We start from the raw sequence: 21795 nt of genomic DNA, 5'->3' as shown, positions 1-21795 counted from the left end.
ACCCCATCAATGCAGTCTGTTCAGTGCATGGGGATTAGAGAGAGAAAAGCCGCTGGATAACACAGAGCGGAGATCTCCCACTTACCCAGTGCGGCTGCTGTCATACGAAGTCCTGCCTCCTGGACCAGGTTCTACGATAGATGTCACCAGTAGGGATGAGCCGAACACCCCCCGGTTCGGTTCGTACCAGAACTTTCGAACGGACCCCAAATTCGAATGAACTTTAGAACCCCATTGAAGTCTATGGGACTCGAACGTTCGAAATGAAAAGTGCTAATTTTAACGGCTAATATGCAAGATACTGTCCTAAAAAGGGTTTGGGGACCTGGCTCCTGCCCCAGGGGACATGGGCCAATGCCTAAAATGTTTTTAAAAATGGCCATTTTGGCGGGAGCACTGATTTTAATGACGATTAAAGTGAAAAAAAAAAGTGAAATATTCCTTTAACCACTTCCCGACCAGCGCACGACGATATACGTCGACAGAATGGCACGGGCAGGCATATTGGCGTACAGGTACGTCCAATATTCGATGCCGCCCTGCCATCGCTGGTCGGGACCCCCGTGAGTCCGGTCGCGGGACCCGCGGACTCGATCGCCGCGGGCATCCCCGCGATCGTCTCACGGAGCGGCCGAATGGAGGAAATGCTGTGTAAACAACATTTTTCCATTCTGCCTAGCAACTAGTGACGCTGATCTCTGCTCCATGTGATTGGAGCAGAGATCAGTGTACACTAAATGAAAGCCCAACCCCCCCACAGTTAGTAACACACCCCTAGGAACACTTAACCCCTACACTGCCACCCACTGGTTAACCCTTTCACTGCCAGTGTCATTTACACAGGAATCACTGCATTTATATAGCAGTGATTACTGTATAAATGACAATGGTCCCAAAAATGTGTCAAAAATGTCCGATGGGTCCCCGACAATGTCGCAGTCACAATAAAAATCGCAGATCGCCGCCATTACTAGTAAAAAAAAATAATAAAAAATTATTAATAAAAATGCTATAAAACTATCCCTATTTTGTAAACGCTATAACTTTTGCGCAAACCAATCAATAATCGCTTATTGCGTTTTTTTTTTAACCAAAAATATGTAGAAGAATACGTATCGGCCTAAATTGAGGGAAAATTTTTTATTATTAATCTATTTTTGTTTATAGCGCAAAAAATAAAAACCGCAGGGGTGATCAAATACCACCAAAAGAAAGCTCTATTTGTGGGAAAAAAAGGACGTCAATTTTGTTTGGGAGCCACGTCGCACGACTGCGCAATTGTCAGTTAAAGCGACGCAGTGCCGAATCGCAAAAAGTGGTCTGGTCTTTGACCAGCAAATTGGTCCGGTCTGAAAGTGGTTAAATATGGTGCCTGGGGGGTGTCTGTAGTATGCCTGTGAAGTGCCACGTGTTTCCCGTGTTTAGAACAGTCCCTGCACAAAATGGCATTAAACGGAAATAACACCATTTAAAACTGCTTGCGGTTTTAATGTTATATCTGGTTCCTGCAATATGGTTGAAAATCATTGAGAAAAATGGCATGGGTAGCCCTCCCTGCCCATTACCAGCCCCTTTAGGTCTTGTACGCATATTAAGGGGAACCCCGTACCCATATTAAAAAAAGGAAATGCATGTGGCCCCCAGGCCCTATATACTCAGAACAGCAGTATACAGGCGGTGCAAACAAGACAGGGACTGTGTAGGTTTGTTGTGTTAAGTTGAATCTGTTTGTAATTTTCAACTGGTACATTTTTAAAGTGTAGCTCCAGTCAAAAAAACTATTTTTAAGCTTTTTGGAAAACATAGGGAAGGGTTATCACCCCTGTATAATTTGTTTTGTCGTCCATCTTTTTTCATCTCACTTGCTGTTGTCTCCTTCCGTTTGCAAGTAGGAGATGTTTGTAAATTGGATGTTTGAAAGTAGGGGCCTGCCCTATATGCTCTGCAGAAATGGCGGAACAAGGTGTTGGTTTTGCCACAACATTGTAAGCCCTCAAAGTGACTCTTGGTGACTCTTGGTGGGCGCTGGAGCGCCCTGCTGTGAACGATTATATCAAGAATTGTAATTACATGCCATTGTTGAACAGTGGTAGAAAAATTGACCTTTGGTGGTTGTGGTGCTAGTGCCTCAACACTATAAGTCCTCACCGTTACTCTGGGTGGGCACAGGAAGGGGCCCTCCTGTGAAATATTATATCAAGAATTGTAATTACATGTCCCTGTTAAACAGGGGCAGAAAAATTTGGCCTTAGGCACTACTGCTGGTGCCACCACACTGCAACCTCTCCCATATACTCTAGTTTTATTGCAGGAATTAGCCCTGCTGCAAAGCATTGCATCAAAAATTCTACTTAAACGCCCCTGTTAAACAGGGGCAGAAAAATTGGGCCTTAGGCACTGGTGCTGGTGCCACCACACTGCAACCTCTGCCATATACTCTAGTTTTATTGCAGGAATTAGCCCTGCTGCAAAGCATTGCATCCAAAATTGTAATTAAACGCCCCTGTTAAACAGGGGCAGAAAAATTGGGCCTTAGGCACTGGTGCTGGTGCCACCACACTGCAACCTCTGCCATATACTCTAGTTTTATTGCAGGAATTAGCCCTGCTGCAAAGCATTGCATCAAAAATTGTAATTAAATGCCCCTGTTAAACAGGGGCAGAAAAATTGGGCTGATGGCATCAACCAGAACCAGAAATGTTCTTCCAACATATCAGCGGAGGAGGAAGAGGATAGACAATCAACATAACAGGACAGTCACTCAGCATCAGCATAGGCAGTCTTGAAGGGATGTGATATTTCAAAGAAAAGTATTCTGTTACATCAGCTTCAGGTGCTTGGTAGCTGTGGGTGATCCAAGACTGATTCATCTTGATGAAGGTCAGTCGATCAACTGATTCGGTGGACAGGCGCACCCTGTGATCGGTAACAAAGCCACCAGCAGCACTGAAGGTGCGTTCCGAAAGAACGCTGGATGCAGGACAGGCCAGTAGCTCAATTGCATACTGTGCAAGCTCTGGCCAGTGATCCATCCTCAAGACCCAGTAAGCCAGAGGATTTTCGGTGGGAAAGGTGTCCAAGTCTGACCTTGCCCCTAGGTATTCCTGCACCATGTAAATCAGACGCTGGCGATGGGTGCTGGAACCGATCATACCTTGGGGCTGCGGACTAAAAAATTGTCTGAAAGCATCAGTCAGACGGCCACCTTCTCCACCGCTCCTTCTGACCGATGCCTCAGCAACACGTTGTCCAGGACCAGGAGTTTGTAACCTCCCAGTCTCTGGGAACGCGTTGCACAGACCTTTCTGCAAGGCCTCCCGGAGATGTCTCATCCTCTGCTCCCTCTGCGATGGCAAGACAAGGTCGGCAACCTTACCCTTGTACCGTGGATCAAGGAGAGTGGCCAGCCAGTAATGGTCCCTCTCCTTGATCCGAAGAATACGAGGATCCTTCCGCAGGCTTTGCAGGATCAGGGAGGCCATGCAGCGTAGGTTAGCTGAGGCATTCGGTCCGGAGTCCTCTGGGTCACTAAGGACAACATGATCCGCAGCTACCTCCTCCCAGCCACGTACAAGTCCACGTGTTTCTTGGGACTGTAAATCATCCCTACAAGACTGCTGCTGCTGCTGATGCTGATGCTGAGTGCCAACCTCCACCTCCATGCTGACACAATCATCCTCCTCCTCCTCTTCCTCCTCCTCATCCTCTTCCTTTGTGATGGGTGGCACAGCAGGAACACTGTCTGGATAAAGGGGGCCTTGAGAGGCAAGGAAGTCCTCCTCTTCCTGCTTCTGTTCTGCCTCAAGTGCCCTGTCCATTATTCCATGCAGCGTATGCTCCAAGAGGTGGACAAGAGGTACAGTGTCACTGATGCATGCACTGTCACTGCTCACCATCCTTGTGGCCTCCTCAAATGGTGACAGGACAGTGCATGCATCCCTGATCATGCCCCACTGGCGTGGTGAGAAAAAACCAAGCTCCCCTGACCCTGTCCTGGTGCCGTAGTCGCACAGGTACTCATTGATGGCCCTCTGCTGCGTGTGCAGCCGCTGCAGCATGGCCAATGTTGAGTTCCATCTGGTGGGCATGTCACATATAAGGCGGTTCTTGGGCAGGTTCAACTCCTTTTGGAGCTCAGCCAGCCGAGCACAGGCATTAAATGATCGGCGGAAATGCACACAGACTTTCCTGGCCTGCTTCAGGACATCCTGTAAGCCGGGGTACCTGCCCAAGAACCGCTGCACCACCAGGTTAAGGACGTGAGCTACACAGGGCACATGGGTCAGTTGTCCCTGTCGGAGGGCGGAGAGGAGGTTGGTGCCATTGTCGCAAACCACCATTCCTGGCTTAAGCTGGCATGGCGTCAACCACCTCTCGGCCTGCCCCTGCAGAGCTGACAAAACATCCGCCCCAGTGTGGCTCCTGTCCCCCAAACAAACCAGCGCAAGCACGGCATGGCATCGTTTTGCCTGCGTACTTGCGTAGCCCCTGGAACGCCTACGAAGCACCGCTAGTTCTGAGGACAGAGCACTGGAAGAGGCCATGGAGGAAGAAGAAGAGGAGGGGGTGGAGGAGAGAGGTGTGTCACAACCAATAGTAGCATTTTGGAGGCGTGGTGGCGGAACAACCTCCAACACTACTGCACCTTGTCCTGCATCCTTCCCAGCTGCCAGAAGAGTGACCCAATGGGCCGTGAAAGACAGATAACGTCCCTGTCCATGCCTGCTGGACCATGAGTCAGCAGTAATATGCACCTTACCGCTGACCGCCCTGTCCAGCGAGGCAAGGACATTGCCTTCCACATGCCGGTAGAGAGCCGGAATCGCCTTCCGTGAGAAAAAGTGGCGTTTGGGGACCTGCCACTGAGGAACCGCACATTGTACAAACTCACGGAAGGGGGCCGAGTCTACCAACTGAAAAGGCAGCAGTTGAAGTGCTAGCAATTTAGCCAAGCTAGCATTCAACCGCTGGGCATGTGGATGGCTGGGAGTGAACTTCTTTCGCCGGTCCAGCAGCTGGGGCAGGGACATTTGCCTGCTATAATCGGACGTGGGTGTACCGCTAGCAGAGTTTCCGGAAGCACTTGGCTGTGACACACCTAATTCTACACCTTCATTCCTCTCAGAGCAGGTTTCAGAGAGGACTGAAGGTCTAGTGGGGTTGGAGATGCCAGCTGATGAGGAGCAAGGAGAGGTCCGCTTTGTTCTTTGGTGTGGGTCTTTGAGGTACGCTTGCCAACGAGCTGCATGGCAGGTCAACATATGTCTGGTCAAGCATGTGGTGCCCAAGTGGCTGATGTTTTGGCCACGTGAGATACGCTTGAGACATATGTTGCAAGTAGCAGCGGTGCGATCTGATACACTCGTCTCAAAAAAAGCCCACACCAAAGAACTTTTAGAATAACGCGCAGAGGCAGCGCTCTGCACAGGCGGAGCTCTGAGGTGTGATTCAGTCGGTGTGCTGCCCCTAAGCTGGCCCCCGGAGGGCATCCTGCCTCATTGGACATGTGCCTCCTCCTCCTCCTCCTCTCTCCTTCCAGGCACCCACGTGGAGTCAGTGCCCTCATCATCCCCTCCCTCTTCATCGCTGTAGCAAACCTGGCAGTATGCTGCAGCTTGTGGAACATGACTGCCAGATTGCTGTCCTTCTTGAGCATCCCCTCTCTCTGCGCTCACGCTACTGCCTTCCTCTAGCTGAGTGTCATCATCAGAGCCCACAAAACACTGGGCATCCTCCTGGAGCATGTACCCAACACTGTGCTCAAAGAGTTCAGGAGACTCCTCAGGAGGACGTGGTGGGTCTAGGGAAGGAGTCACTGATGATGATTGAGAGGAGGGAAGACGATGCGTTGGCAGCTGCTTTGCTAGTACCCTGAGACTGGGTGAGAGAGGATGAGGAGGATGGAGAGGGCTTGGTCATCCACTCTACCAAGTCGTTGGCATGTTGCGGATCAACATGTCCAGCTGCCGAAAAGAAGGACAAGCGTGTCCCATGGCCACGTGCTGATGACAATGCACCGCGTCCATGACCAGCACTGTTGTCTCTAGACACAGAGCCTGCTTGCCCTCTTTTATCGGCTCGCGCCTGTCTGCCTCTCCTTGCTGGCCTTCCAGACATGGTAATGGCCTGAAGGGAGTTGGGTAAAAAAGCAGTTGGGTAGTGTATATTGTGCTAGAGGCACACAACACCCACTAACTCCTGCAGATGCCTTTATTATAGAACACCAGAGATAAAGGGGTATATACAGATGTATACTGTGCTGTGCTGGAGGCACACACAACTTCCAATAACTCCTGCAGATGGCAAGTGGGCTCAAATAGAGAACAGCTATGTAGGTGGATATAGCGGTATGTACTGGGTACAGAGCACGCAGACAGCACGCACTATCTCCTAACACTACTGACTGCAAGCTCTATTATAAAAGATAGATCACTAGCTATATAGGTGAGGTGAATATAGCGGTGTATACTGCGTTCAGGGCACGCAGACAATAACCACTACACAACAGCAAGATCGAAAATCGGCCGAAAGCGATCGGTGTGTACTGTGTTGAAGGTACACAGAACACCCACTGCTTCAGACGCCAACACACTACACAAGGCCGCCGCGCTGGCGGCCTTATATAGTGTGGGGTGTGCACTACACAGCCTGAGCTATGATTGGCCACAGGCATCCTGCCTGTGGCCAATCATGGCTCTCCTCGCTGCTGGCGCTGCGATTGGCCAAGCATGCGGGGTCACAGTGCATGCTTGGCCAATCATGAGCCAGCAATGCACTGCGCCATCGCAGTGCATTGTGGGCCGTGAGCGCCACACGAATTTTGCGCGAACGGACCAAAATGTTCGGACTTCGCCGAACGGACGAATAGCTCATCCCTAGTCACCAGTGTGCTCTTTATCATAGGACATCCTTGGCTTCCTGGCGGTATACTGAGGTACACATCACTGAGGAGCCGATGCACCTACCCGGTTGCTGCGATGTCTGCCGGGCACCCGCAATCGCTCATGACAGAGCAGGAATGTGGATCTGTGTGTGTAAATACACAGATCCACGTCCTGTCAGGGGAGAGGAGACAGATCGTGTGTTCCTTGTATATAGGATTGGTCTCCTCCCTAGTCAGTCCCATCTCCCCCACAGTTAGAATCATTCCTTAGGTAACACATTTAACCCCTTGATTCCCCCCTAGTGTTAACCCCTTCCCCGCCAGTGATATTTATACAGTAATCAGTGCATTTTTATAGCACTGATCGCTGTATAAAAGTCACTGGTCCCAAAATAGTGTCAAAAGTGTCCGATCTGTCCACCGCAATGTCACAGTCACAATAAAAATCGCAGCATTACTAGTTAGTAAAAAGAAAAAAAATAATAAAAATAAAAAATAACTTATTACTGCTTATCGCAATTTTTTTTACAAAAAATATGTAGAAAATTACACATCGGCATAAACTGAGTAAACATTTTTATTTATTTTTTTAAGTTGGCATATTATAGCAAAAAGGAAAAAATATTGTTTTTTTTTAACCAGTTCCCGAGCAGCGCACGCCGATGTACATCGGCAGAATGGCACGGGCAGGCATATTGGCATATAGGTACGTCCAATCTTTAATGCCCTCCTGCCATCGCGAGCGGGACCCCCGTGAGTCTGGTCGTGGGTCCCGCGGACTCGACCGCTGTGGGCATACCCGCGATCGTCTCACGGGGCGGCTGAACGGAGAGATGCCGTTGTAAACAGCATCTCCCTTTTCTGCCTAGCAACAATTGATGCTGATCTCTGCTCCATGTGATTGGAGCAGAGATCAGTGTTCACTAAATGAAAGCCCAGCCCCCCATAGTTAGTAACACACCCCTAGGAACACTTAACCCCTACACTGCCACCCACTGGTTAACCCCTTCACTGCCAGTGTCATTTACACAGGAATCACTGCATTTGTATAGCAGTGATTGCTGTATAAATGACAATGGTCCCAAAAATGTGTCAAAAATGTCCGATGTGTCCGCCATAATGTCGCAGCTACAATAAAAATCGCTGACCACCGCTATTACTAGTAAAAAAATAATTATTAATAAAAATGGCATAAAACTATCCCCTATTTGTAAACGCTATAACTTTTGCACAAACCAATCAAAAATCGCTTATTGCAATTTTTGTTTACCAAAAATATGTAGAAGAATACGTATCGGCCTAAACTGAGGGAAAAAAATGTTTTTTTTATATATTTTTGGGGGATATTTATTATAACAAAAAGTAAAAAATAATGCGTTTTTTTTTCAAAATTGTTGCTCTATTTTTGTTTATAGCGCAAAAAAAAACCCTGCAGGGGTGATCAAATACCATCAAAAGAAAGCTCTATTTGTGGTAAAAAAAGGACGTCAATTTTGTTTGGGAGCCACGTCGCACGACCGTGCAATTGTCAGTTAAAGCGACGCAGTGCCGAATCGCAAAAAGTGGTCTGGTCTTTGGCCAGCAAAATGGTCCGGGGCTGAAGTGGTTAAAGTTGGCGCTCTTTTTTTGTTTAACGCGCAAATAATAAAAACCGCAAAGGTGATCCAATACCACCAAAAGAAAGCTCTATTTGTGGAAAAAAATTAATTTGGGTACAACGTTGCATGACCGCACAATGAAAATTGACCTGGGCAGGAAGGGATGAAAATACCCGGTATTGAAGTGGTAAATTAGTGAAAGTGTATTTCTTCCAAAAAAATTGTATTTGAAAAACAGCTACATAAATACAGTGTGACATAAAATATTGCAACAATTGCCATTTTATTCTCTAGGGTCTCTGCTAAAAAAAAAAAAAAAAAAAATTATACATATAATGTTTGGGGGTTCTAAGTAATTTTCTAACAAAAGATTTGTTACTTGTAAACAAGTGTCAAAAAAGGTTTAGGCATGAAGGGGTTAATAATATCAGCTCCCAGCTTGAAACAATGGGAAAGAAGTGAGAAATCTTCATAGTGTAAGACCTTTTAATAAAAAATAAAAAAAACACATTCACCAAAAAACTTACATTATCTCTGCCCTGTCCTCAGGATCAGCCTCATAGGGTAACAGTCTGCTCTCCCGCAGCCTCTTGTTTGTCCTCTTCCTGTGGGCAGGCTAGGGAATTTTTTGCGCCAAGGAATTGCTATTGGGCCACCGGCAATAGGGACTACATGTCCCACGATGCTTTGCAGCTGCTGGAGGCTTGGCTGATGGGCTCCCTCCCTCTACCAATGAGGAAGCAGGGGAGGGAACAGAGTGGGCGGCCGCTCACACATGCTGCAGTGTTCGGAGGAGAGGAGGGGGGGGAATCCCCCACACGAGCTGATAGGTTGACTCTCACTCCACTGTCAGTGGATAAGTGTGAGTGCGACCAACGGGAGGTGCGGGAACAGAGCTGCCTCCACTACATAAGTGAGTGCCTCTTGAGTTTCCGCGCCCCTCCCTCTGTCTCAGCTTGCAGCCCCTGCCCTGACCCGAAAAGAAAAAAAAATTGTGAGCAGTGGCCGCCGGCCATTATGCGTATATTGTTAGGGCAGCCTAGGGGGAAATTGCCACCCTGCCCCCCAGCCCAGCCCGCCCCTGGGCTGCAGGGGTGTGTCAGGGCTGGCTTAGCCCTTCCTTCTCTGGTCTGGCCGCTCAGCTGTCGGCTAATTGCCAGCTCTCTTCTCTTTCCACAGTTACCAGCTGTTTCCGATGATGATCATCTGACCTGCCTATTTAAAGCCTTCCTGCTCACATTTCCATTTGCCTTTGCGTTGGTCACATCACAGGGAACCATCTCCTGCTGTTTGTTTCAAGACTGGCTTGCTGACATCCCACCTGGGTTCTGGCCTGGCTGATTACCGATCTGGTTAATGAACTTTGGACTGGCTGACTACCCGATCTGGCTACAGGACTCTGGCTATGCTTGACTACACTTTTTTCTATTTACCTTTTGATTTTTATTAATAAACAAGTGCGATTTGATTCTGTCTCAGTCTGTTTCATGGCTTCTGACAGGGTGGAATTGGTTCCTGAGATAGTAACCACCAAAACCTTGTCCAGAAATGGTGGGGAGAGGTGTCAGTCAGTTTCCGGAATTTCACGGATCACCCAGTTATGCTAGGGGCCCATATGCTGATTGGGTGAATGAGTTCAGCTACCACAATCACTACAGCAGAGATGGCTGGGAGGGAAGACAATGGAGAACTGAGAGAAGAACTTCTTTCTTCCTCCAAAATGTTAGCTCCTGAGTGGCAGGAAAGAGTGTGAAATCAGTTGTCCAGGTGGGAAAAGATGTTCTTCAAGAACAACTTTGATGTGGGTTGCATCAAGAGTGCTCAGCCCCGGAATTGGTTACAGGAGGACAAAGCGTTCCCAGAGAGAGCATGGCGGGTGCCACTTAGTGACCTGGAATACCCCAGAGAGCAGCTGGCTGGGCTGAAAAAGTCAGGAGTCATCCGAGAGTCCAGAAGCCCTCATGCTTCACCTATCGTGGTGGTGAGGAAGAGGAAAGGAACGTTGCGAATGTGCATTGACTTCCAAACCTTGAACAGAAGGACTATCCCTGATCAATACATCACCCCTTGTATTAAAGATGTTCTTCAGTGACTGTCCAGGGCAAGGTGGTTAAGGGAGCTGGACCTGAAGAGCGGTTACTACCAGATCCCTATGCATCCTGATGATGGGGAGAAGATGTCTTTTAACTGTCCACTGGGGTTCTATGAAATCAACAGGATGCCCCAGGGACCGCTGAGTGCTCCAGCCACGTTCCAGCAGCTGATGGAGCGTACGGTCATTGACATGCACTTGATTGAGGTCTTGGTGTACTTGGACAACATTATTATCTTCAGGAGGACCATGGAAGAGCATGAAGAAAGGCTTGAGCGTTTTTGAGAGGCTTCATGAAGAGGGGCTGAAGTTGTCATTAAAAAAGGTGCCAGTTCTACCAAACCTCTGTCACCTATCTGGGACATGTCATCTCTGCACAGGGCATTGCTACAGACCTGAAGAAGCTGGAGGTGGTCACTACTTGGCTCCGGATGAGGACTGTGACGGAGCTGCGATCTTTACTTGAATTCTGTTCCTATTACTAGAGGTTTGTAGTGATCTTTGCAAATATTGCCTGGCCACTTAACGAGCTGCTCCAGGCTGAGGTGGAGGATAAAGGCCAAAAGCTGTGTGAGGCAAGTCAAGGGGCTTGGAGGCCAAGGCAGTCTATACAAGAGCAACGGATTCTCCACTGTGAAAAAGCTTTTCAACACCTCAAGAGAAGCCTCACTGAAGCACCAGTGTTGGCCTATGCAGACCAAGCCAAGCTCTATGAGCTTCATGTGGATGCTAGGGCCTGGTGACTTACTTGAAGGATGCACCTACATCTAACCTACCCTCACAGTACTGCCGGGTCGGCTTATAGGTTCTGGTTCTGGTACTGTGACAGTGTTCTACAATCCAATTAAGGTAACACTGCTAAGTTTGTGAGAGAGGCTTATCCAGGTATCTGCTGGCTGCTAAGTCCTGTGAGAGAGGCTTATCGAGACATCGTACTGGTTGTTAGGTCTGTGGCAGAGGCCTACCCAGCTATATAAGATTCTGCTAAGAGAAAGCTGTTTTGTCCTTTACCCTGAAGAGTCTGTAAGTGATCTGCTACAAAAAGGCATCTGAAACCTCCCCTCAACCTCTTTACTACTACTTCTTTCAAGTTTTTTATTAAAGCATTGAAAACTATCTAAAGTTCCCTGCCCAACCTGCAACTAGTATTAGACCGTTTTTCAGCCTTCTCAGGTCTTCAAATTAACCCCTTCAAAACCACAGCGCTGAATGTTAACCTCCCTCTGGAACTGGTACAGCGACTTCAGGACCATTTTCCTTACCGTTGGGCATCCCACTCGATTGACTATTTAGGTGTCAAATTAACGGCATCTTACTCTTCCCTTTTCTCGGCCAATTATTATCCCCTGTTACAAATGGTGTCCACCCTTATGCAAGCCTGGCAATTTCCCACACTCTCATGGGTAGGCAGGGTCTCAGCGGCGAAGATGACGATCCTTCCCAAAGTCCTTTATTATTTTCGCACTTTGCCTTTCCGGGTACCCGCTTTTTTCCTCCGACTCCTGCAGAATAGGATCCTCCAATTTATATGGGCGTGCAAACGCCCCAGGGTACCTAGAGCGACCCTTTATACCCAGAGGCTCCGGGGAGGCTTGGGGGTCCCCAATATATCTAAATACTACACAGTGGCCCAGATCTCCCCGTTGACTATGCTTCATGCAACCACGGATGTTCCTCTGTGGGTGCTCCTGGAGGTGCCTGGCTGTGACCCGTGTTCACTTCAAGCACTCCTCTGGCTCCCCAGGAATCTGCGCCCTCCCTCCCTGAGCCCCATGCTGCTACATGGTCTGCAGGTGTGGGACTCAGTTTGCTTTTCCAGCAATCTGCTGTGCCCCTTCCTACCCCTACTCCCCATCACCCATAACCCTCTTTTCCCACTGGGTCTGGTGGAGCCCCAGGCATTCTCCTGGTGGCCTTCGCATGGCTACCCACAAGTCCGAAATTTTTGTTTCCTCACATTCATTCCCCTCCTGGGAGAGTATCCAGGAAACACAAGGGGCTTCGGCTACAGAGCATTATCACTTTATCCAATTAAAGCACTGGATTGCAACATTGCGCCGCATGTCCACCTATCCCTTCCAAAAAACTTTTTTTGAACATACATGCCATCACGCCCCAGGGTCCCCAGGCCTTATCTCGGCCATTTATGCCTCCCTGAATGGTCGGCCGCCATCAGCACCCCTCTCTTATATGACTCAATGGGAAAAGGGAAAAGGACCTTCAGGCCCCAGTAGACCCAGAAGACTGGAACAGGGCCTGGAAAACTGTCGCCAAATGCACAAATACCCTAGAGGCTGCATATAAAGTAATGTTCTGATGGTATTGGGTACCTGCCCGCACAGCTCGGGTATTCCCTGGGAGTACTGACAGATGCTTCCGCAACTGTGGACAGCGAGGTGATGTTATGCACACATGGTGGGCTTGCCCAAGGTTGGTGGGGTTCTGGTCTAGGGTTTTTGGCTTGCTGCAGACACTCTTTCACCTAACGATCCGAAGGGACGCTAAGCTAGCTCTCCTACATTGCCCGGTACCTGGCTTGCGAGGCCCTCAACAGAAGCTGGCTACCTATCTATTTATAGCGGCCAAACGGACCATTGCCCAAGCCTGGAAGTCACAACGGGTAGATTTTCAAGGGGTTAAGACCCGCATGACTGCTATATTACTTCAGGAACGTATGTCCAGTATTGTCCATGATTCTCATGCTAAATTTCTAAAAATCTGGGAGCCGTGGATCTCCTATGAGTTCCCAAGCTGCATGCCTGGGCTTGGTCTAATTTCTCTTGGCGAGGCATCCACACCCGAGCTCTCCCCCCTCCTTTCCTCCCCCTCTCTTCTCTTTACCCTTCCTTCTTCTGTTCCCTATCTCTCTTTACTCTCCTTTGTAATCTCTCCCATTACTAATAAATACTGCTGCCACCCGTGGATGGGGGTAGTGGAAAAAGGGCTCACCCTCCGGAAACAACAAGGGAACAAGTTGTTTGGTACTGGAACTAGTCTCGATATCATCCCCTACTCATTTCCCTTCCTTATCTTTTGTTTATTAGAAGTATAATGTGATGGTTTGCCCTTTGGTTTTGTATTCATGTTTTGTGGCCCCTGTGAGGGCACTCAAGGAGCAGATTGTAGTCTCTTGTTTATTTCTGTTTATTCAAATTTTCAATAAACATATTGAAACAGAAAACTATCTAAAGTGACTGTCGCCTATATTTGTTCTCACTTCCCATTATAGCCATGTGGTGAATGTAAGCCCACTCCCTGTCTCTGGAGGTACCTGTCTGCTTCCAGGAGAAGCAGGGGGTGCTACACTTGTGCCCCAGCTATGCCAGCTGCTAGGCATAAACAAAATCCAGAAGCTATTCTATTTTACCCACAGGGAGACCCTCAGCCTGAGAGGTGTAATCGCACCTTTCTGAACATGCTGGAAATTCTACCACCTGGGAAGAAGCAACATTGGGGTAACCACATTGTGGCCACTGTTCATGCATACAACAGCACAACGAATGATGCCACTGGGTACTCCCTGTACAGACTAATGTTTGAAAGAGAGGCCTGACTTACAGTCGACCTGGCTTTTGAAAAGTCTACAAACCATACATCCCCAGCTTCCTACAAGGGATACTTTGACAGACTGCGGAAGAACCTGAAACAGGCTTATAAGAAAGCAGTAGAGAATGCTACCATTCGAGAGCATAGGAACAAAAATAATTTTACATGAGAATAAAAATGTAGGTCCTCCAACTGGGAGATCATGTATTGTTTATGAACCCGGAAGATGCCTGGAAAACACAAGTTGGTAGATCGCTGGTGACCCCAACCTTGTATTATCTGTAAGAAACTTCCCGGACTCCCAGTCTACCAACTTCGTCCCAAGAGGGCGACAAGGGGACAGCAGGCTCTTTGAAGATCTGGCTTCAAAATCATCTGCTTCCTCTGTCTAAGGCTGTCTGAGTACCTCAGTCCACAACCCCCTGAGTGCTAAAATACCACCTCCTAGAACCCGGGTGCACCGGCGGAGTCCGAATAACCATCAGCCGTGACAGAGGTTGACAGTGATGAGGAGATAGTGCCTTGCTTGCTATGGTGAACCAGGAAACCAGCTCTGGCCTTTGTACAGTCGAAGAGGAGAGGTGAAGTACTGCAGGGTCAAAAGTAGAAATTCTACCTCCCACTGAAAAGGCAGGAGAGGTCAAAATTGAGACCATCTCAAGAAAAGATCTAAGACCTGATCAACTTCACTGATGAAGATCTTTTGCAGCCCAGGTAAAACAGTGTCAGGGCTGGGCTCAACCCTTCCTTCTCTGAGCTGGCCACTCAGCTGTCGGCTAATTGCCAGCTCTTATCTCTCCACAGTGACTCACCTGTTGATGATATCCTGCTCGTCAGTCCTGCCTACTTAAGCCGTCCAGCCCAGATGATCTCTGCCTTCGCCTTGGTCACATCTCTAGAGACGCTCTCCTGTGTTCCTGTTAAAGACTTGCTTGGCTGACATTCCTTCTGGCTCCAGATCCTGCTTGCTGTTCTACTATGCTCACTCATCCCTGGCTCCCTGACGTTCTGGCTTGTCTGACTATCCGTTCCGGTTCCTGAACTCTGGCTATGTTTTGACTATGTTTACATTTTTTTATTATTATTAAACAATTGCGATTTAACTGTACTTCTGTCTCAGTCTGATTCATGGTTTCAGTAGGTGAAGGCCATGAATTAAAAAAAATGCAGTCATTCCACTTGTGGGTAATATTTTTTACAGATTTTTCCAGATTGGATGAGCAGGATCACCGCATAGATCAGTTTGCCATGGCGTTACAAACACTCCTGATTCACACGGCTCACCTAGAATCTCCCACTGTGGCTGCTCTGGTACAACCTGTGTTGCAGGCCATTCCTGCTGCTGCTCCAGCCTCTTTGCAGGCACCCGCCTCGAGTATTATCTCTATAAGAGGTATGTCTGGTTCCGCTCTGCTTCCCCAGCAATTTGGGAGCGATCCAGTCCAATGTAGAGTGTTTCTCAACCAGGTTACTTTGAGATGCTGCCCCAGGCATTTCCCACTGACAGAAGCAAAGTAGGTTTCGTGATATCTTTGCTTTCTGATAGATCCTTGGCCTGGGCAAACCCTCTATGGGAGATGCAAAAACCTGTTGTCTTGAGTTACCCTGAGTTTGTGGCTTCTTTTAAAAGGGTATTTGATGTTCCCTCAAGCTCCACTTCTGCTGCCAAGTGCCTCATATCCATCAAACAGAGTACAAGAACTGTTCCCCCTTACGCCACTGAATTCCGTACTCTGGCAGCAGAGGTTGCTTGGAACAAAGAAGCCCTTGTGGCTGCTTTTTCTCATAGTCTCTCAGATACCATCAAGGATGAGATAGCAGCCTGAAATATACCCACTGAGCTGGAGAAGTTGATCATGTTCACCATCCTCACTGACTCCAGACTCAGAGAAAGACTCTCTTTTAAGGAGTGCTTGTGGAAGCCTCCGGTATATTTGTCTCCGAGCTTTGCAGCCCCACCCTTGCCTCCCTCACCTCCCATGCCTCCTGGTACCGAGTCGGTCAGTAAAGATGAACCCATGCACTTGGGCTTCACGCTTCTCTCTATGGATGAGAGAACCTTTAGGAGAAGGGAGAGATTGTGCCTTTACTGTGGTCAGGCAGGTCACTATTTGAAGTCTTGTCCTACCCATCCAGGGAACGCCCCGAACCTTGAGTTCCTGTCATGGAGAGACCTTAGGTGGCATTGTTTCATCCCCTGGTTACCCTTTCTTGGGCTGAGTCGTCCATCGAGATACAGACTCTAATCGACTCTGGGGCTATAGGCCTGTTCATTGATGCTGCCTTTGTATTGAAGCACTTGATTCCACTGCAGCTGTGTGACACTCCACTTTCCATTGAGGCTCTTGACGGGAGACCTCTACAGCCTGCTAGTGTGACTTGTGAGACTGTTCTGTTGTTCATGGAAATAGGGGCTCTTCACCATGAGATAATCCAATTCCAAGTTATTTCCTCACCTGGTTATTGGTTATACTTGGTCCGCTGGTTATTGGTTATCCTTGGTTACAGAGGCACAACCCCTCTTTTGATTGGCTCCATGCTGAGGTTCTCTCCTGGTCACCACAATGCAATAACACATGCTTCCAGAAGGTAGCCAAGGTCCTGTGCACTTCTTCTCTCTCTTCCCTGCCAGAGGAGTATTGCGATTTTAGCGATGTCTTTGACAAAGGTCAAGCCAGTAGTTTGCCTCCACACTGGTCATATGATTACGCAATTGACCTTCAACCTGGTGCCATACCCCCTTGTGACCGGGTTTACCCTTTGTCAGTCTTGGAGGATAAGACCATAGAAGAGTAGGTTGCAGACACACTTTCAAAAACAGCGCATCAAAGGGACTAGTAGATTGATGTGAAAAAGACTTTGTGAAAAGCGCAGGAGCGCGAAACATGTAAGCAGGAGAGTCGGCATAGCAACCTTCCCCTTCACAGCCTTCCACGTGACAAGCCTCTCATGTGATCCACAGCCGCTCGGACAAGCGGCGCTGCAAGCAGTGCAGCGTTCTCTAAGCTGCCTATGTGTACAGCTGATATCATCTGGTGACTAAGCTTGATCCTTACCACCCAGCGTGCAGCATTACACCTCTGCCTCCAAGCCGAACGCTTCAGATGGAGCTGAAATAAACACCTCCCCCTCGGTCATCAGACTGGACTCATCAGCTCTGCAGCCCATTGAACACCTATGAAGTGAGTGTCCCTAGGAACGTTGTTCCATTCGTTTACACTGACTTTTCATACAACGCTCTGGGTTCTTTCAGATGATTGATTGCATTCATTAGGCATTCGATAGCTGTACACATTGGTCTTTGGTTTTCACCTTTCCAAAGTTTTAATTGAGAGATCTGAGGAGCTTTTCATTATCAAACATCTGTCCGTTTTATGATTGGTGTTTTTTATGTGTTTTAGATCCTGCAGGGATCAGATGTCTGTGTTCATTGTTTACATTTAATAAATGACATTTTAAAGTCTTTTTCACATCAATCTACTAGTCCCTTTGATGCGCTGTTTTTGATCGTTTTTTCTGCTGCATCCATTTTTTGCCAAGTCCATAATGGGTTAACAGCCGCACATTGAGACCATCTACAGGACATTTATTTAAATAAACGAACATCCCACGAGATAACCAAGCGCTCTTAAAGAGTCCAGTCATTTGTGCGCCAACTTTATATTGTTTTGTTTTATGCAGACACACTTTCTCTAGGTTTGATCCGCAAATTCCCATCTCCTGCTGGTGCTGGTTTCTTCTTTGTGAAGAAGAAGAGTGGTGAACTGAGACCTTGTATTGATTATAGGGGTTTCACGATTAAGAATGCCTATCTGATTCCATTGATAACGGAGTTATTTGACCGTCACAAAGGAGGTTGAAGAGTGGAAAACTGCATTTAATACCAGAACAGGCCATTATGAGTATCTCGTAATGCCTTTTGGCCTTTGTAACACCCTAGCAGTTTTCCAGGAACTTATTAATGATATCCTCCGAGATTTGTTGCAGTTATGTGTGGTGGTTTATTCCGACGATATCCTCATATTTTCCAAGTGCCTGAGAGTCACCACACAGATGTCTGTCATGTGCTTCAGAAACTAAGGGAGAACAATCTCTATTGTAAATTGGAGAATTGCGAATTCCATCGTGAACAGGTTACATTCCTGGGTTATGTCATTTCCACTGCTGTTTTTTCAATGGATGCAGAGAAACTTTCAGCAGTCCTACAGTGGCTCCCGACCTGTGGGTTTACATCCTCTGCAGCGTTTTCTTGGCTTTGCCAACTATTATCATAAGTTTATTCATAACTTCTTGCCTCTGGTCAAGCCCCTGACTGATATGACCAGAAAGGATGGTAACCCACAGCGTTGGTCTCTGGAGTCCATTAAGGCCTTTGAGAGTCTCAAGGCTGCCTTTGTTTCTGCTCCTGTGTTGGCACATCCTGATCCTACATTACCTTTTATCATTGAGGTTGATGCTTCTGAGACTGGAGCTGGCACCCTTCTGTCTCAACGTTCTACCTCTGAGAGCGTATGCATCCTTGTGGCTACTTTTCCAAGAAATTGTCATCTGCGTAGTGCAATTATGTGACAGGGAGCTGTTAGCGATAATTTTAGCCCTGAAAGAATGGAGACATCTCCTCGAAGGTACCATTATGCCGGTTCTCATTTTTACTGACCATAAGAATCTCACATTCTTGTCTGAGGATAAATGCCTCTCTCCCAGAAGGGCGCAATGGGCTCTTTTCTTGTCAAGTTTCAATTACATTGTCTCATTCTCACCCGGTATTAAGAATGTAATGGCTGACGCTTTGTTGCAACAATTTTCCTCCACTTCCATGATGGAGTTGGCTCCGGTTCCTGCGATTCGTCCTGATCGTATATTGGCTACGGTTCACACCAGTCTCACTTCTCCTTTGGGTGACAAAATTCTTGCTGCTAAGGTTCATGCTCCTCCTGAGAAACCTTGTGACTGCTGCTTTGTCCCAGAGAGTCTCCGTACTCCCATGCTCCAGACTTACCATTCTCCTAAGGCTGCTGGCCACCCTAGGAAGAATCAACTCTTTTGGGCCATTTCCCAAAAATTCTGGTGGCCTAGTCTACGTACTGATGTAACTGCCTTCATAGCTGCCTGTTCCATGTGTGTTCAGAGTAAGACTCCACAACACCTTCCAGTGGGCCTCCTACAACCCATACCCAATGGAGAGAGGCCCTGAACCCACCTGTCTATGGATTTCATTGTAGAGTAACCCAATTCCCAGGGATACACCGTTATCCTTATGGTGTTTGACCGGTTCTCGAAAATGTCTCATTGAATTCCACTTCAGAAGTTGCCCACTTCTAAGCAACTGGCTTCCATTTTGCTCAGGAGATCTTTTGCTTACATGGGCTACCCAAGGTGATTGTCTCAGACAGGGGTAGTCAGTTTGTGTCCCGGTTCTGGCGAGCCTTTTGTGCACAGTTGGGAATTCAGAGTGCTTTCTCCTCTGCATATCACCCGCAGTCTAATGGGGCCTCAGAATGAGCCAATCAATCCTTGGAGCAATTCCTATGTTGCTATATTTCTGACCATCATAACAACTGGTCAGACCTATTACCGTGGGAGCGGAGTTTGCTCACAATAGTGCCTTGAATTCTGCTTCCTATATGTCCCTGTTTATGGTGAACTATGGTTTCCAACCTTCCATGTTGCTTCATTTGTTCCACAGAGTATTCTTGCATTAGAGGAGCACCTCCGTGGTCTTCATTACACTTGGGCACAAGTCCACAAGGCTTTGCGACATGCTAATGATAAGTACAGACGCCATGCTGACCACAGACACCTGCCTGCGCCTTCCTATTAGGTTGTGGACAGAGTCTGGCTGTCATCTCGCAACATCCAACTTCGTGTTCCCTCTCTGAAGTTTGCACCTCAATTTATTGGGCCTTTCTGTATTCTTTGCAGGATTAACCCAGTGGCTTACGCATTATGCCCCATACACACGGTCGGAAATTCCGACAGAAAAAGTCCAATCGGATTATGTTGTAGTAAAACGTGGCGGGCTCTATTGGACTTTTTCCGTCGGAATTTCCGCCGGAAAAATTTTGAGAGCTGAATTTAAAATTTTCCGACAACAAAATCCGATCGGACTTTTTCCAATCGTGTATAGATAATTCCAACGCACACAAGTGCCACGCATGCTCAGAAAAAATTGATGGGGATGAAAGCTATTGGCTACTGGCCTCTACGTAGTCCCATCGTACGTTTTGTACATCACCTCATTCCGAATGATCTGATTTTTTCGACAACTTTGTGCGACCGTGTACATGCAACACAAGTTTCGGCCAAAATCCATCGGAAAAAATCGGACGGATTTTGTGGTTGGAATGTCCAACCGTGTGTATGGGGCATTAGACCTTCCTTCTAATATGTGTATCTGAAATGTATTTTGTGTCTCTTTATTAAAACCTTTGGTCTGCAACCACTTTACCACCTTGGTGCCTCATCCTCACTCTGTACAGGTTGAGAACCATGAGTAGTACAAAGTACAGTCCATTGTTGACTCCCTTAGGTTCCGTGGGCACATACAGTACCTGGTGCATTGGAAACTGTATGGTCCGGAGGAACGCTCTTGGGTCTCATCCTCGGATGTACATGCCCCTGTCCTTACATTTGCAACAGTATCCAAATAGAACGGTACAATCTGTGCTAATCATGGGGGTGCTTTTAGAAAAAGAAAACTGATTATTGTGACTGGAGCTCCGCTTTAATGTAATTTTACTTGCAATACATTTCTGTGTTAATTGTGATAATGCAAAACTAGAAAATAGTATCTGCCAAGTTATTACTGCCTTATATGTTTAATGATATCTACAGTAAATCTATTTGGTTACTTTATTGCAGTTTGGTCTGTGTGATTGCATTACTAACTTTGAAACGTGTCTGAACCCAGGGTGTCAGAGGTGACGGGAGACTTGGAGGGTTAGGGCAATCTTTGGGGTCAGTCATCTCCCGGTGGTCCTCACGGGGGTGGCGGTACATATATAACATTGGTATATCTGGCAGGGTCGGCTTAGTATATAGCACCATACAGAACCATTTGCAGCAATCCCTGAAATCTCATCCTCTCCACTACAACCAATTACATTCACACAGCCATTCTCCTCAGCAGTGCTGTTTGTGATTAGCTGGGTTATGGCAAAATGGCCAATACTTATCAAGGGCACTTCAAAAGATATGGGTCAGTGTATTTACCTCTCTCATCTTCAGCAGAAAATAATCTATCAAATCTCGGGGCGCCTCAGGCTTCAGCGTGCGTTTGTGCTCCTTGATGTAATCTAGCACAAAGTTATGCAGGTAGGAGTTTTCCTTAAAAGCAATCTTTGGTAATAATGGCAACTTGAGCAGGAACGGGAATACGTTGCAGAGCTGTCCATCAGAAACACAAGGAGTAAACAATTAAAGAATTACAATGTAGGTCGGTGAAAAATAAAATTACACACATGTACATCTCTCTACAATACATTCCCATTTTCTATGTTTTAAAATAGATGTTGGGTTTACAGTAATGAATTTACTTTAACCTTAGTCTAAACTCTAAACCTAGCCAAAAAATCTAAAATACCATATAATCCTAAAACTGGCATATCATTGAATTCCAGAATAACAATGATAAAATACAATACAGTAAGAAAACTTTGCCAAAAAGAACACTGACA

General features: G+C 47.3%; 1 protein-coding gene across 1 annotated transcript in view; it reads right to left on the bottom strand.

The window, feature by feature from the left end:
• The window catches only part of LOC143997703 (cytochrome P450 2C20-like), a 157734-nt gene that overhangs the window by 80707 nt on the left and 55232 nt on the right, over window positions 1–21795 (bottom strand). The window contains exon 6 of the mRNA XM_077493483.1: window positions 21332–21505. Within this exon, the coding sequence (XP_077349609.1) occupies window positions 21332–21505 (174 nt within the window). The remainder of the gene's footprint in view (window positions 1–21331; window positions 21506–21795) is intronic.

Source organism: Lithobates pipiens, unplaced genomic scaffold (assembly GCF_037356315.1).
Source record: "Lithobates pipiens isolate NorthernLeopardFrog02 unplaced genomic scaffold, aLitPip1_a1.2 Scaffold_19, whole genome shotgun sequence".
NCBI classification, from domain to species: domain Eukaryota; kingdom Metazoa; phylum Chordata; class Amphibia; order Anura; family Ranidae; genus Lithobates; species Lithobates pipiens.
Note: the sequence above shows the minus strand (reverse complement) of the source record. Positions and strands in the feature narration are given on the sequence as shown.